At 35.6% G+C, this 17,658-nt stretch overlaps 1 protein-coding gene across 2 annotated transcripts; it reads right to left on the bottom strand.

The window, feature by feature from the left end:
• Positions 1-1,713: 1,713 nt before the first annotated feature.
• Positions 1,714-17,086, bottom strand: cmtr1 (cap methyltransferase 1). Of its 2 annotated transcripts, none has more exons than XM_058763117.1 (24): positions 17,033-17,086; positions 15,565-15,697; positions 15,312-15,457; positions 15,058-15,216; positions 14,881-14,973; positions 13,740-13,811; positions 13,535-13,629; positions 13,385-13,457; positions 13,113-13,311; positions 12,121-12,239; positions 11,935-12,031; positions 10,630-10,762; positions 9,180-9,359; positions 9,014-9,070; positions 8,833-8,890; positions 8,593-8,661; positions 7,104-7,235; positions 6,854-6,979; positions 6,657-6,748; positions 5,404-5,472; positions 5,130-5,177; positions 4,934-5,046; positions 4,723-4,831; positions 1,714-2,413 (listed from the first exon to the last, which is right to left on the bottom strand). In XM_058763117.1, the coding sequence occupies exons 2-24, from the start codon at positions 15,671-15,673 to the stop codon at positions 2,278-2,280; spliced, it is 2,484 nt and encodes an 827-aa protein (XP_058619100.1). In that variant the 5' UTR covers positions 15,674-15,697; positions 17,033-17,086; the 3' UTR covers positions 1,714-2,277. The 2 variants fall into 2 exon arrangements, with proteins under 2 accessions (XP_058619100.1, XP_058619099.1); XM_058763116.1 differs by lacking the exon at positions 17,033-17,086 and adding an exon at positions 16,882-17,026.
• Positions 17,087-17,658: the final 572 nt, after the last annotated feature.

Here is a 17,658-nt window from a genome sequence, read left to right as displayed (position 1 = left end):
GCAAGCGAGCCCTCGGCTGAGAGGAACCTCTCTAACGGAAGCCATCTAAAGGGAAATTTAATTGTCCTTTGAGGTGAATCTCTGCTTAGCTTTCCAGTCACAAACTCAAAGCAAGAGATGGATAGGGAAACAGGGTGTGGGAGACTCTCATTACACCTGCATACAAAAGACCGCCTGTCCTTGAGACGCCAGAAACATACAGCTATGGAGAAGAAATGAAAATAAACAGCAAGATACACAATATGCTCATTAGTGATGTGTCAGTCATGGTGACAGTTCATGTATTGTTGTTCTAGAAAAGCAAAATACAGATATAAAAGCATACTGAATATAAGACATGACAAAATAAATTGGACCTGCCATAAGGATGCTCCATCTTTCCCTCCTCCTGCGAAGGAGGCAACGCTATCCTGAATCATAAAACCTGGGGTTCAGATGTGAAGAAACTCCTAAGCTTAAAGTATTAAAGTTTGACATGAAAAACACAATCAGGCCGGTGGCCGATAAAACGGCCGAAAAAATCCCATGGACTTATTATTAAAGAAGGGACATCTAGGGACCAGAATATCTGCAAGCAACCACCCAATCACCATAACAACCACAAAGCAATGCAATAAAATCCATTAGAACACCTTAGCAAACATGTAGCCAAGCCACTTGCTGAGGTGACTTTTGCAAAAGCAAACACACCTGCTTATTTTTATTCATCACAAAATGTAACTATATTATTGCACAGCTCTATATATGAAGTTGGATATATAGATATGTTCAATTTGAGACAAATAAGTGACACTATATATGTATGATTGCATGTATCGTCACAAAACGTAAACTATATGCAACTATAAAGCATGAAAATTTTACTATAATATTATAAACATTTATGTTTGATCTGTGCATATTTCTCTCCTGATTCAAATTAGATTATTTTTTTCACATCTACATTAATTTTTTTCTTACAAACACAGCTTTTTGCTTTACAATACATTAATTGATGGACTGTAGTTGTGTGGTTTACTTGTTAATTATTGTGACGTGTTTATCAGCTGTTTGGACTCTCATTCTGACGGCACCCATTCACTGCATAGGATCCATTGGTCAGAAAGTGATGTAATGCTAAATTTCACCAAATCTGTTCCAATTAAGAAACAAAGTTATCTACAACTTTGATGGCCTGAGGGTGAGTACATTATCAGCAAATTCTCATTTTTGGGTGAACTATTCCTTTGACAGCTGAATTGAAATTATGTGTAACATGAAGAGCGCATACAAAAAAAACCCCAAAAACAATCTAGTTCTCTTCAGGCATTTGTAAGTTTTCATTGTTCAAACAATTCATTCAGACAGTCTGTTCTTCCAGATTGTGTGGATTCTCAATGCAAGCAGAAACAAATAGAGTGTCTTATCAGCAGAGGTCCCAGCTCCAAATCTTCAGTCAGTTTTCTTTTCCTACAGTGGAGCATAAAATCAAGTGTTATGCTCTTCTTGGTCTTCCAGCTTTTGTTGAAAGAACAAAACAAAACAAAACACACAGCTTTTGAGTGTCACACCCACATCTCAAAATCCAATCAACAACCGATGAATAGAACCTAGTCCCACCGCCCTTCATTTTTTTCGGTAAGCCATTATACGTAAGAAAACATCTGTTGCTGCTTCCATTTCATTGTGACTTTAAACCCAATAGAGACGAATAATGAAGCGGACCACGATTACTCAAGGAATAAACTTCTTCAGTGGTTTAATGTAATCAACATCACAAACAGGTCTAAAATTCAAAATCCTTTTTCAAAAACCACCAGAAATGGTAAGTAATACCCAATCTAATGTTTTTAAACACTGAAAAAACTAAATGAGCAAAACAAGGCAACACATGCACACTGTAGAGAGAATGCACAGTCATGCTGTTTTACATGATTATCTAATGGTTTGCACTGATGAACAGAATCTGCTGCTATACATCTGATCGATTAGTGGAGGAATAATTCATGTGAAGAAGCAGGTTTTGAAGTTCAGGAAAAAACATGTGGACAAGGGAAAAGCAATGTCATCTAAGTTTCTTTCTCCTCTGAAGATAATGGACACACGCAGTTACACACCACCGAGCACCAAGACGCCCTGTCGTATAACTCACAGAGGCTATTTTGGAGAGAGCCTTGAAGTGTGAAGCAACCAACTTTGAATGTTTCTCAGCAGACTCTGGTGAAAGCTACAGTGCCCCCTGGTGGTGAGGAGAACGTACAGTCTAGTGTGGCATGATTGTGATGTGTACATGCGTTTTTATTGTTGACAGTGCTGATGGATGAAGGAAATCACATCGTCTTTAGACAGTTTGTCGGGGTTGACCCGCGTCTGGGAGTCGTGAACTCGGACACCCTCCTCCCAAGCCCAAAACAGCCTGTCTTGATGGCATGCACTGAGAAACAGGAGAACAGAGAGAAACAAATAAAAAAAAGTTATGAAATAAGAAAGCATACAGGTGATTAATGAATGAGAATGCATTACATTACACACAAGTTTAGGGTCAGTAAATACTTTTTAAGCAATTAATACTTTTGAACTCACTATTAATTAAAGAATCCTGCATCATGGTTTACACAAAACTATTAACTGTTATTAACTATTACCAACATATCAAATGTTTTCAGCATTGATAGTAATAGGAAATATTTTTTGAGCACCAAATCAGATTAGAATGGTTTCTGAAGAATCATGTGACAGTGAAGACTTAAAAATGACTTTGCAGCTTTGCATCACAGGAATAAATTACATTTTAAAATATGAAACATACAACATATATTTCACAATATTACTGGTTTTACTGTATTTTGACCAAATAAATGCATAATAGACTTAAGAGATCTATTTCAAAAACATTACAAATATGACCAATCTCATTTTATTGAATAATAGTGTATATATTCAATTAAACATTACATGTTAAGCTCTGCTGACTGCATCTGTGGTGTCTGTAGACTAATACCAAAAGTTGACAAGAAACAATTGTGCGCACAGTAATGCAATAGAAATCTATGAGGAAAGGCACTGTAGTATGATAAAATTAATATACATACAAACTTCAACATGAGACTAGTCTGATAAAAATAAGTAACCGGACTAGTTATAAGTTATATTCGATTTCAAACCTTCTGTCATGTCCATGTAAACCAGTTAACGCAACAATGTCCGCATGATCACAAATCTTATTGCATTAATTACACATAACCAGAATTCCCATTGCTAAAAGGACAACGCAAATGAATTTAAAGCTCACAAAACAGATTTTTGTGTGGAACAATTATTTTAAATGTTTAAAACAAGAAAAAGAAAAGAAAAAGAAAAGTATTCACGCTTTGGAATGCCTTGCTCTATAGTACATTACATCAAAATTATTTTCCATTGTAATCGAAAGCACGATTTCATTAACATTAAAAAGGATGCTGGGGGTTTAGAGTGATACTTGTTTCTTTGAAGGTCAGGTGCTACATAGAAGGCTAGAAATATTTGTGCAAAATCTTCTTGAAAATTCTAGCTATGTAATGCAATTTTCCTGCTCAGGGCTTTGATCCAAAATCGCTTGCCAGTGTAGTGCCAGTCATGCAGGATTACTTCATATTGGCACTTTAAAGGGGTCATATGACGTTGCTAAAAAGAACATTATTTTGTGTATTTGGTGTAATGCAATGTGTTTATGCGGTTTAAGGCTCAAAAAATACATTATTTTCCACATACTGTACATTATTGTTGCTCCTCTATGCCCCGCCTTTCTGAAACGCGCCGATTTTTACAAAGCTCATCGTTCTGAGAAGTGAGGCGTGCTCTGATTGGCCAGCTATCCAGTGCATTGTGATTGGCCAAATACCTCAAGCGTGAGACGGAAATGTTATACCCCTTACCGTTTTGTGATGCCGTGTCCCGGCACGACGACACAAAAACAATAAAACCCATTATAAACGAGGCATTTGTTGCAGCCAGTGGGGACATAATGACTTATACTGTCTTTTTACTCGTTGCGTTGCATCGTGCCACGTAAACATTACCATGTCTGCATTTGTGACCGGAGAAATGACAAACAACAAGCACTACTCTACACTGCTCAAAACTCACGTTTGAATAGTCAGTGGCAAATTCTTTAAATATGAAAACATACTTACAGGCTATGAGTCAGAAGTGCCAGACTGTCCTTGCGACGTTGGAATTGCCCCACTTTATAGAAACAGTCTTTGAGTATAGCTGGCAGGCTACTCCCAGGTTCAGGAAATAGTCCTCCGTAAAATGTGCTGCACACACTCTAATATTTGGGTTGAACTGTTCTGGAACAGTGTTGTAAATACAACTTAACCACTGATTTCTAGTTGTGTCCTCTTTTGGGAGCCCAAAGAAAGTAGTTTTGCTTTCACAATGAAACACAGCGTCTCCACGACATGGCGCTGGCGGCAGCAACGATACTACAGCAAGAATAAAAGTCCCGCCCTCTTTCTTTGCGTATACATTTGGGCGGTGTTTTGCAAATCTCCCCACACCGTGACGTAGACATGTGGGGGCGTGTTTGAATGAGCCGTTTTAGGGGGGCGTGGTCGAGTCTTAACTTTTATAAAGAATATCTCTTTGGTTTTGAGACTTTAGTCTTTGCAACTTCAGGGATCTTAACTATGCACAAACAGCTTGTAACACTCCAAAGAGAAAGGAAAACTTGAAATCGCATATGACCCCTTTAATACTTACTGGAAAGGTGCCACGGAACCAGGCGGTAGTGCATAAGTTGATTCTTTGGTCTGCTTATTGTAGAAAAACTTTCTTTTAGAACTTTTACTGAACGCCATGGTCCATGGGTCTGTCAAAAAGAGAAAAAAAATCATGACATAAATTGAAATAAATTCATCTTTAACAAGGCACTTCACTAATTGAATCCTGTTACTTTGTCATTGTCTCTCACCATTGACAGTTTTGATGATGTAAAGGCCGCTAGGGAGGAAGTGACGGTCATCTCTGCCTGTGTACGACAGTCTTGGCATCCCACCCGAGCTCTTCGTTACCTTCATTTCCAACCTGAGGGAAAAAATCAAATTAAAATATCTAATTAAAAAAAAGGAAATAATCTACAAGTATGTGATTGCTGTGGTTAAACGCACCTCACAAAGATCTTCTCCATCTCCTCTAACCTATAGACTTCCTTCACTCTAAAAAAACAGAGAGAGAATGAATGAATGAATGTGGATGAAACAGCAAGCATACCGATTTGCAGTATCATCATAAACATGAAAGATCCTGTCTAGGCTCTAGTAAAACACAGTATCTTCATTAATTTTACATACTGCACCCTCCAGTGTTCATAGGACTTCCTGGCCCCCAGGGCTGTCACTGACATGGCAATTAGGCACAACCGCAAAGAGAAAGGAATATTACCGGATGGGGTTCGTGTCTGGCCTGCTGGGTTTGGACACAGCTTTCACAAACTTCTCGGCCATCTGGATTCTGCACCAAGAACATTTCAGGTTTACTTTTAGATGATAATAAACAGCAACTAAAGCTGATTTGTTTGGTCAAAATATCAATCAAAACAAAAAAAGATGCTCTTTTACTTGACAGGCAAACTTACATTCGATAAAAAGTCTTGTTTTCTGAGAAACTGATCAAGATGAAGCGAGTATATGAATAAAACAAAAACAAATATCTGTCAATAGACAACTTAAAAACAGATTTAAAGGGAAAACAAGTTTTTATTCCTCATCAGGGCTGCTTGATTATGACAAAAATCATAATCACTTTTTTTTGGTCAAAATTGTAATCACAAATATTTAACATGATTATGAGTGGCCCATATGACCAAAACTTTAAATGAATGATTTAAAGATAGCGATTGATGTATATCAATAATATAATTTCCAATAAACAGCATAGTCTTCACTGTAAGAATTAAACTTCATTTGTTAATTATTAAAGCTACAAAAAGTCCTTCAGTCAAGAGCAGAGAGTGATTTTTTGTTGTTTTATTAATATTAAGCACACAGTCGGCAGCAGAAGCCCCCTCCCTAGGACCAGCGCAAGTTCTTTTTCACGCTTTTAAAAACATCTAATCAACTTAAATCAAGCACGTCCCATCTTGCAAAAGTCACGTTACACGATTTTACTGATTTGCACACATTATGCTTTTATGGAGGTGAATGGGGCACAATAATCATTTTATCTCGATTATTGTATTTTCATAATCGTTGGAGGCATTTTGATTACTTGCACAGCCCTATTCCCCACTGACAGACATCGGTTCTTGTTTTAAGCATAAGATCAATTTTGTTGCGTTTCTCAGAAAACACGGCATCATATCTTCAATTTGCATCTCAAGTAAATGTTGATTTAAAGACGTTCAGATATTTGTATTGGAAAACAAAACAAATTTGCAGTGCATGCAAATTTTAATTCCATGAATTCATGAATTTAGGACTTACTACTCCAATTTAAGACTTTTTGAAGTCTTTTAAATAATAATGAATTATAGCAATGTTTTTAAATCAATACAGAAATGCACAGCAATATTCTGTTATTGTTTACCTGACACAAACTGTATCTTAGTGGAAAGATTGCACTTTATAAACCTGCTTAATAAAATAACTTCTTAATGAAAAATTCCTTTCTCTTTGATTTTGTAGTAAGTGAAAGACCTCTGGTTGAAATGCTGATCTCTGACGTCAGTGCCGTTGAGAACAAGAGCATCGAGAACGTGCACAGCATTGATTCTTCTCTGGGCTTTTCCCTACAAGCACAGATAAAAAGACTCAATATAAAACTTACAAATATGCATGTCATTATTTTACTGAAATAACTAAATTCTCTCTCAACACTAATTCTCTCTGTTCACCTCTCCCTTCAGCTCCTGGACAATCTCTACGCTCAGTAGTGTGTCTCTAGGCAACTCCAGTTTGAAGTTCTCCAGCTTCTTCCAGCGTAACGGGGCTTTGCCGTCCCACGTGTAGATCTGAGATCTCTGCATACACCCACAGTTTAGGTTTTTCACTCTTTAAGCAGTATATAAAGATATACATGAACACAACACAACATAAATATAGGATAAATTATATAAATATCACATTCATGAACTTATTCCTTACCCCAAGTCCCAGGAGAAAGAGCTGTTCTCCTCCTCCCACAATGCACCTGTAGTCCAGTACGTGCTGTAGTTTATCCAGATTTCCTGAGTTCAGTGCAGTTGGTCTGGAATTAAAACTGTCCATATCTGAGCCCTAAGATAAAAAGACAGTAAGCAGAGAAATACAGTTATATGTCATTTATATAAAATATAAACCGTATTTTAAACTGTTAATTGTCAGCTTGGCACTCTTTTTATAACCTTTTTTCTTATCACACATTTATGTAATTATCCTGTTATATATCATTTGAAAGCCTAAACACTCAAAATTCATCCTGTGCAACCTGTTTTAAAGTTGGACATTGTTTTACCATAGAAATGGCACTTAAAATCCATTTACCAGGCTCCTCCCACCTGTCATATTACAAAATGTATTATAGATTTACTACAGTATTCTATAACCAAAACCTTTTCTAATCTTTACAGTACACATATCGTTGGAAAGGACTTGAGTTTCAAGGTTCCATATTTAGTGACTATTTTGTGATAGAAGTAATATTGTGACAGAAATTTATAAATTTGTGAAAGGAAAATGCAAAAAAAAACCTCTCAGGAAACTCCACTTTTGTGATATCAACTTCAAATTTGGAACATAACTCTCTCAACATATTTTTATTTTACAGCAATTTTAGATTCCAAAATTTTTTGTAAAACATTTATTTTAATTGAAATGAAAATTTAGTGCAGTACATTTTTGCAGTAAACTTAAGGCCAGGACAGACCAAGCCGACTTCAAAGAACTAGCGGCGACGAAAGCCACCGGACCAAAAAGTTGCGCTCAAACACATGGCACAAACTTCAGCCGACGGCAAACTAACATGTGCGTTCTGCGCATGCATGAGAGGAATTAACTGTCTATTTCAGCAGCTATCAATAGTATATATTCGTCATTCAAAAGGAGAAACCGAAACAAAGATATACAAGATAAACGCAGATATACGAAACGTAAACAAAGCAGCGCTTGCTTACCATTTTGAATATCAGTAACGCTGATAACTTTAATCGTTTTAAGCTGCTGATGTTGTTATGAAAACATTCGTGTATTACAATGATTGAGCTGACGAGTGGAACACACCAAAAAACCTAGCCCGACCGTCGCGACGTTGGCGCTTGATGTGTCCCAGCCTTTAAGCTTTACAATTTAAATAATATACCAACAATCTCATTGGATAATATCCAAAAACAAATGTTTTATAAAGTATCAAAAACTTTATAAAGTATTTTAAAGTATAAAAAAATATTTTTTAAGTTTTTGTTAATTTCTATCAACCAAAAATTGGTTTCAACCATAAATTCTTTTTTTTTTTCTTTTTATTTTAAGCTGAATTATGACCCTGACATTATAGGCTTCATGTGATTCACCCACTTAGCTCTTCTATTGTAGAACATCACGTCCACAAGAGCATTACCACATTCCCAGCTAACTTCTCAAAGCCCACACACACTCTTACCTTCACAAGCTCATAGAACTTTGTTTTTGGATCTGATGATGGAGGAGTGACTCTGGCTTTATCAGGAATCTGCACAAAGATAAAGATGTTCAAGGTCTCAATCATTCAAATCAGCATCAGTTTGTCCTTACAGATACCTACGCAAAACAATGTTCTTCGAAATCTTTCAGACTGCGCCACAAAGCACTAAACTAAACCTCAGTCCACTATGAAGCTCGTGGCTATAGTTTGTGGACTCACCCCCCACAGTTTGAGACATTCTTTGCGGATGTCTGCTTGCCTGGCCTCAAACAGCGTCCTAGAAAGACACACAGCCTTGTCAGTGATGCCCATACAGACTCAGACACGTGCGCACAAACAAATAAAAGAGAGTTTGAAATGAATGCCCTGAAACACACCAGAGGAAGAATGTGTGACTCACGTATCTCTGACGTACGCATGGATCTTACCCAGCGCTTTGATCTGTACTGCACAATGGCTGCAAGACAAGGGATCAGAGTTCAATAAACAAACCTAAGCATGAATGAATGCATCGAGAGAGCCAAGAGAGAGAGAGACAAAAGAGGGTCAGAAAGCGATGACGATACCTTTCATTGGAGTTGATCATGAATTGGAAGAAGTCAGTGTCTCCTTTAATGATGTCCAGAGGGACGACTTCGGTAACGTCTCTGTCCGAGTGTCTGAACTGATTCAGTTTCAGGTTGATGGTGAACATATATTCTCTAACAGCATCAGTGCCTGGCTTTAAACTCTTGCACACCACATATCTACATGCAGACAGACATTAAAAATAAGTACCACGTGCCCATTAACCAATAGTGACATTGTGTGACATTAAATTTTTTTGGCATTTGTAGGTTTCTAATATTAATAATAATAGCATGCATAATAAAATCAGGGATGTGCATTAATAAATAGGGTATTTTTTTAATTATTTACAGTTTTATTATAAAAAAAAATATCAGTATTGATCATAAAAAAATTATACCAATAATCATACACTACTAGACAAATTTTTTGAATAATTAGGGTTTTTATGTTAAAAACAGACTTCGAGCTCACTAAGACTGCATTTATTTAATTAAAAATATAGTAATAGTGTAAACCAGTAACACTATGAAATATTCTTACAATTTAAAATAACTTTTCTATATATATTATAATATATTTTACAATGTAATTTATTCCTGTCATGCAAAGCTGAATTTTCAGCATCATTGCTCCTGTCTTCAGTGTCACATGATCCTTCAGAAATCATTCTAATATGCCGATTTGATGCTCAAGAAACATTTTATCTATTACCGATGTTAAAAACAGTTAATATTTTTTGGAAACAGCGATACACAAAGGCCCAGTTTCACAACTGGGGCTTAGCTTAAGCCAGGACTAGGCCTTACAGTAGTTAAATGAAGATATTTAAGCAACTTTTACAAAAATGCCTTAGAAGAAAACATTAAGGTGTGCATCCTGGCAAAGAACAATGACACTAACATATTTTAAGATATGTCAGAGTAAGATGTTTTCAGTTGAGACAGCTCAAACATGCATTTTAGTCTGGGACTAGCTTAAGCCTTGTCTGTGAAACCGGGGGTACAATTCAAATGGTGGGGAGAGAAAATGAAATTAATTCAGGAAATGCTGAAAAAAAAAAGATTTCTAGCTTCACATCTCAAGAATAAATTACATTTTAAACTATATTAATATATAAAGCATGAGAGCATTAAAAAAAATCTAAATTATTCCAAACTTATGACTGGCAGTGTAAATCAAAAATAAATCAAATGTATCATTGAAGTTAAGGCCAATTTCTGCATATTCATTCAGGGGAAAAACATATACTGGTATAAGGTATACAAATTAAAGTTATATAAAGTATATAGGTATATCATTTGAAAGCCTAAACACTCAAAATTCATCCTGTGAAACCCATTTTAAAGTTATATAAAATATAAGGTATAAAGTTTCAGTGTCCACTGCCAGCATCTCCCCGAAGGTCTCTCACTCTTTCAAAGTAAGTCACGGACAATGAACACACACCTCTCTGAATTGGCAGGCCGGCTGGTGACGGGTTTGAAGAGAGAGACTCTCTCGAAACAGAGGTACAGCAAATAAATCAAGCCCACGCTGAACGGTGTGAACAGGTCAAACGTCTTGCACACAAAATGGCCACCTGTAAAACACAAGATTTTGTGTTGAGAAATGGAAGCAAAAGTGTTTAAATAATTAAAAAATTAAACATTCATCTATTTTAATGGACCATATAATGGAAAAAACCAATCACAATATAAGTCATTTACATAATCTTTTCATTTAAATAATCTCGTCAGTAAGGCCGGTTCTGTGATTATTAATAAATCTCCAACACCTATTTTCAAATGGAGCGGCATTTCATACACAGAGCTTGTCAGTGAACTACGGCTCTGTGTATGAAATGCCGCTCCATTTGAAAACAGGTGATGGAGATTTATTAATAATCACAGAACCAGCTTTACTGATGAGATGTGCATGACAATTACATGCAATATATCGTGCAGCCACATCTTAAAGGCACAGTAACAAAAAAAAGCCTATTAAAATGTCCTCTAGAGAAGTTTTAAAATATGGCTCTTCAATGCTAGAACCGTAAAAAGTATTACCGTTGATTTGATACACCTAAAATTAGCTCTCAGACTCAAGTAACCAAGTCTTCTCTCTGTCACATAATTGCGTTCCTAATTACAGGATTTCAGAATAAATAGACTCGTGTCTGGGCGCATCCCAAGATAAAATCCAAACAGATCTGAGACAAGGCTGTACAATGATATCAAGGCAAGAAAAAGCATTAAATAATCTTCAAAGCCTAGAGAGAGACATCATTAACGAGATGAAATCATTTGGAACTGCTGTTAAAGAACTGGCTGTCCTCCAAAACTGAATGTCTGGGACTGAGAAAAACCATGAGACCTACGGTAACCCAAAAGAGGATACAGTGTGTCATGACAGAGATGGAAAACACACTATTGATGTTGATCGTCCCTAGAGCGGAGCATGATCAAGCTTTAATGATACTTCTTCAACATCAAGGGAACGAAAACTCACGAAGAGGAAGAAAAAAATAGACAGAGTGAAATGAAAAACATCCTTGAGGAAAACAAGGATTTTGAGTGATTTAACCAGAATGGCCAAATTATACACAAAAAGCCCAAAAAATGGAGGCCTATGAAAAACAGAGATGTTGAGATTTTCTTTGTACCAATTATTGCAAAATGTACCTCAATAAAAATCTGCAAAAAAGTCCAAGAGAGTGAATAATCTTTATTGTCACTTTATTTTTATGCACACAAACAAAAACACACACAATACCTGGTCTGACGACAGACATGGCAGTGAGGAACTGACATAGAAGGAGCTGTTTACTCAGGATCTCCTGAATGTTCTCTTGGCCCTCCACAGAAAAACCCTGACGAGCAACACACCATCAGAATATATCAACCAATCACACAACAGCGATATTCACATTTCAACCAATCACAGAAGGGCATGTCTTACCCCATCTGCCATTATGAAGTGCAGGCCCCGCCCTTCAGTGCTGTCTAAGACAAAGTTACGAAACGCAGTGATGTTTTCCGGCCGCGTGATGTCACCATCGCCATCAATCCCACCCTCACCTGAAACACCGGTAATGAGACATTCAAAAGAAATTCATAATATTTTAATTTACATTTTTTTCTATTACTAGATTAAACATTTACACTACACATAGATGCAACTGGAATAATAACTCATTTTAAAGTTGTTAAAAAGAGTCACCAAGACTGCATTTACATGATTAAAAATACAGTAAAAGCTGTGATACCGTAAAATATTATTACAATATAATATAACCGCTTTCTATTTTAATATATTTTCATTCCTATGATGGTAAAGCTGGTAAGCATCATTACTCCAGTCTACAGTTCTTCACATGATCCATCAGAAATCATTCTAATATGCTGATTTTATGCTCAAGAAACATTACTTTTATTAAATACTGAAATTGTTAAAATATGACATACGAAAGTTTTTTTTTAATTTCAAATAAATGCTTATCTTTTTCTATTCTATCATGATTTCCAAATCTGATTTAAATATTAGGTTTTCAAAATTATTAATAACAATAAAGAACCATTAGGTAACAATAATAATTGAGCACCAAAAAAATCAGCATATCAGAATGATCATGAAGGATTTGAAGGATCATGTGACACTGAAGACTGGAGTAATGATGCTGAAATTCAGCTTTACATCACAGGAATAAATTTCATTTTAAAATACATTAAAAAGTCATAATATTTCACAAAATGAGTTTTTATTGTATTTTTGATTAAATAAATGCATCATTGTTACGCATAAGAGACTTCTTTCAAAAACATTTGAAAATTCTTAAGTATTCCAAACTTCTGAACAGTAGTGTAGGTATTACGTTAATATTTCAATATGACTCAATACAGTAAATGTTAGATTGTTGGTTTTTTTCATGTTTAAACGGTTGAAACTCATACCATAGTAGGCCTCAAAGAGCTCGCTGGGAGCAGCATAGAAATCTTCAAGTTTGAAATCATTGGCTCCTTTGAGCGTCATCCCAAAACCTTTCGCATGCCAGCGCCGCCGCCACAACACATACTCTGAGAATCCTCCCGGTCCTGCGCACACGTCTCCAAAATACAGCAGCTCACCATCCTTATCACGCGTCTGGGGCTTCTGCACACACAGACATCCAATTCAAAAATGTAACCACAGCACATATTTCTAGCTTGTGTAACTGTGGTCTCACCCCTTGAGAATCCTTTGGGTTAGTGAAAATATAGTCAAAAACATGATCCATGTTCGCCATCTTCATAGCAGCTCTGAGGAGAAAACAGAGGGAAAGAAATTTAGAAAAGATATGCTTCTGTTATTACATGCATGTGGAGACGCCACCCACCTGTTGAGAAAGAAAGCCCCTCGGATTGTTTCATAAGGGTTTGATCGAGTACGCGCTCGCCTCATCTCCTCTCCCTCCAAGTCATCAAACACACTCTGAAAAGAAATACAAATAAAAAGACATGTTACATTATTGCAAGACACAGAGCACCATATGTTTGGTCTTATGCAAGACAGGAGAAACATAAGAGATGTTTAACACTCACTTTGCAGCGAAGAAGGAGATGCAGTAGATTCTCTGAGCAAAATTCAGTTTCATCATCAATTTTTAATTTTTTCTAAAAATATAAAGCAAAGGTACAGTCATACATATAAACATTGGAAGCTGATAAATAACATTTTTATATGAATGTACATTACCATCCTGACTGTAAAGAGATCTGTAATGTCACAATAAAAATTGCTGTTCTTTTTATTCATCAAGGAATGATAAATGCATCCGTCTATACAAAAATATTAAGCAACACTTAATTGTTTTCCGCATCAATAATATTAAAAATGTGTGTTCAGCAACAAATCAGCATATTAAAATGATTTCTGAAGGATCATTGAAAACTAGAGTCTTTAGCTTTGTCGTCACAGGAACAAATTACATTTTAAAATAAATTCACAATATTACTGTTTTTACTGTATTTTTAAATGCAGCCTTGGTGAGCATAAGAGACTACCACATTTTTGAAGAGAGTATAAGAGAATTTATATTAATGTGTAAGGGAAAGTATACATGTTACATTCTAGGCCAATAACTTGTCACATTTCTTTTTTTTGTCATTTTAATATTGCAAAAGTTAAAAAAGTACTACAGTATGAGATGTGAATTTTAAAAAGTACAAATATTTAACTTAATCTCTTAATTCATGCAAGGTCATAAAAGCGGCATGAAGTGGGTTCCAATCCAAATATTTTTATGCAAATTTAGAATTTTCACTTGAGAAAACATTAAAGGCAGCACTTGATATGCATGTAATCGCACATAAAATCAGTGTTTATGCACTAGGCTAAGGTGAATTTTCTGGAGTCAAAATGCACATAAGACGGAAATGTGCTTCAAAAATTGGAAGCATTTGGAAGGAAAGCCAGCATATAATAACTGTACAAGAATGATACAATATTTGAAATTGGTGAAACATCTACAGTTGGTGAGATTATTATATTAGCCAATTATGAGATGCAGAGGTTTATTAGTAAAGCTAATAATTATAAAACACTGTTTGCACAGCAGACCCATGTGAATAAGAGAAAACACATAGCTGAGCAAAAATAACTTTTACCATAGTAAGTAAAAGAATGAGCATTTGATCTTAAACTAATCATTTTCAGTTCATCAGGTAATATGTGCTGCAATACCTGGCCCATAGCCATCCAATCCTTCAGTTCATCTGCATCTGGGATCTCTGGAGAACTTTCTGGAAACCATGTCACTGATTCCATAGCACTTGCCTGAGAGTAAAAATGAGAAATAAAGGTGGACTACTACTGCTTCGGTTTTAATATAAAAGAAACATTCTGGAAATGTTGCCGTACCTCCGGCTCATCTTGCCAGTCTATGTTCAGGTCACCCTGGAAGCCCTTCAGGGTCAGACCCAAACCTCGCCTCCCACGCTGGGTGGACGCTTCTATGATCTCTTTCCGTCCTTGACCGTACTTTCCCAAACCCTCGCCTTCTCTGAAACCCATTTTGGCCTGAAGGAAACAGAGGAGACCATTTTAATATGTGTTAACTCATGATTAACAGGCTGACAAGAGAGTAAAAGAATGACAGGAGGTGTTTATATTACCATGAGTTTCTGAGAGACTCTGTTATACATTGAAAATTTTGAAGAGGCTTCATTAGAGGCATCATTGCCCTCGGCATTCTGGGAAGGTCTGGAGAAACTGGGTTTGTGATCCTCAACATCGCTGAGAGACTCGCTCTGACTTGAGTCTGGGAGACAAAAATAGATAAATAAACACGCTTACAAAAACTTATACCACCAAAAGAATAAGGCTATGTGAACAGTATAAAGTGTCATAAGGAAACTCCTCTCTAACCCTGACTGGTGGTTCTTTGAGAAGACTCCTCATCTTCATCAGAAGAGTCCTCACGGAGAGCCTTCCTCTTCTTCAGAGGCTCGTCCGATGCTTGTGCACCTCTCTTCATCTTAAATTCAAGAGGTCCAGGAACCTGCATTCATTCAAAAATATGAAATCACGGGATTAAAACCCAAAACAAAGATGCATATCATCTTTCTTCAATTCAACAATCATCAAGATTTTAGGTTAAAATTTCTATTAACATATAAAAGAGTGTATATTTTGGGTGCTAAAAGTGTCTTTTTAATATTTATATTTCAAAATTTCTAATATGTATCATCATAATTTCTCAGTTGATTAATTACAGATCATTAAGTATTACTTGTTTCTGAAATGCTATATTCAAATATGAAAAAGAGACATTATCAAATTAAATATGCATGCATTTCCAGAACTGAAACCATGTTCAATATTCATGTTTCATTTTGTTGACATATTACATATAAAAGGTTTTAACAGAGAGGGTTTTGGATATCTCTAACAGACAGAAAAGTTAAACGAACAAACCACTCTATAAAAACTTTTAGAATAGAGATTGGAATAAAATAGAAAGTATGGTGTAAGTGCAACTGAAGTAGAGATTTCAGACATTGCATAAGAATAAAACTATTTATTTACAACTAAAAACGTCTTATAATTAACAGTAGCAGATAAACTCTAATAAAATAAATGTTACATATTTTCTATCCACTAGTCTAAAAGAAAGCTTATGAAAACAGAATAGCCCAAAATTTCAAAACATAAGTGTATAAATACTGAGCTGGAATTTTTAATTCTCTTCAATTTATTCTTTAGTTTTAAAACAGTCTAAAAACAGATTTAAAAACTGCAAAACCTTAAAATGTGATGTTAATAAAATAATACTGTTGCAATCTTTATAATCTATACATTTCGATATTTATATTCAGGTCAAAACTGTAAGTAGAATTAATAGTAATGAAACACTGAACAGTCGCCAAGCAGGACATGTATCCTTTATTTATTCCATTGTATAAAAATTAAACTAAAATGAATTATTTAGCTTTATTCAGCTGCTCTGGCAATATGACTATATTGTCTATTTCGGTTCCAAATGTGCCATAATGAAAATGATTACGCTAAGTTTATCGTTCTTGCAATCGCATTTCTATAAATGTTCAGATTTATTGGGGATTCAACAAAGTTAATAATCTTAGAAACGTAACTGTGTGACACATAAACACAAAGTGAAATCAACACTCGGCTTTTTAGGTTTCGATTTCACAAGAAATGATGCTGCGACACTAGTAAACATACCCAAAAGGAAAAACACAGCTATAATCCTGAGTCACCTCCGAAATGTAAACTCATATTTGTATCCAACATGTACAAATTCTTAACAAATTCTGCTTTAGGTTCTACTTCAAATGTCAAATCTGGCCCGCGTTCCACTTTCAGTGGGTCTTACCGTATTTCTGTCGCATGATAATTACGTCACCAATGGGGTTGGACAACAAATGCCTGAAAGCTAAATGATTAATATTAATCAGTTCGTGCAGACAAAAACGTCCTTATGGCGAATGTTTAGTTCATTAATATTAATAACAATATGCAATCGTCGCTTGGTAACCTTCCAATAACGTAGTAAAGGCTTGGCTTATTAGTTACCGCGAAAGTGAAAATCATTTACTCAGCTCTTTTCTTTTTGTTATTTTTATATATTTCAGAATATATATATGTTTTATATAAATTAGCATATACATATATACATACATACATATATATATATAGACCAACAAAATTGTTACATTTAATCGTATTGATACTGTTTATGCATGTTTTTACTTGCTATGTTACTTCCCCTCACAGCCTATATTTCTTCCTCTTGTTCCTCTCTTTCGCTCCAGTGGTCCAGCAGGTCAGTTTTTATGACGTTCATAGACTTGTTTTCCAGTCCACGAGGCACAAACATGACTAGATGTCAATACTAAGCTGCCCCTCTGTGATCTGTTTACAGTATCGTGGCCTTTAGATTGTTTAAGCACTGCTTAACCCTTATTAGGGTGGGACATTATACATTTCATTAAGTGAAGA

The sequence above is a fragment of the Onychostoma macrolepis genome, chromosome 23, assembly GCF_012432095.1.
Source record: "Onychostoma macrolepis isolate SWU-2019 chromosome 23, ASM1243209v1, whole genome shotgun sequence".
NCBI classification, from domain to species: Eukaryota; Metazoa; Chordata; class Actinopteri; order Cypriniformes; family Cyprinidae; genus Onychostoma; species Onychostoma macrolepis.
The sequence above is the reverse complement of the archived record's forward strand: the minus strand, read 5'-3'. Positions and strand labels throughout refer to the sequence as shown.

Bases quoted from the DNA above. Each gene is read 5' to 3' on its own strand.
- cmtr1 (XM_058763117.1), bottom strand. From the start codon at position 15,673: ATGAAGAGAGGTGCACAAGCATCGGACGAGCCTCTGAAGAAGAGGAAG. The intron at 15,217-15,311 runs GTAATATAAACA...TGTTTCCTTCAG, and splicing joins GAGTCTCTCAGAAACTCATG to GCCAAAATGGGTTTCAGAGA. The intron at 13,458-13,534 runs GTGGGTGGCGTC...TTTTCTCCTCAG, and splicing joins GGGGCTTTCTTTCTCAACAG to AGCTGCTATGAAGATGGCGA.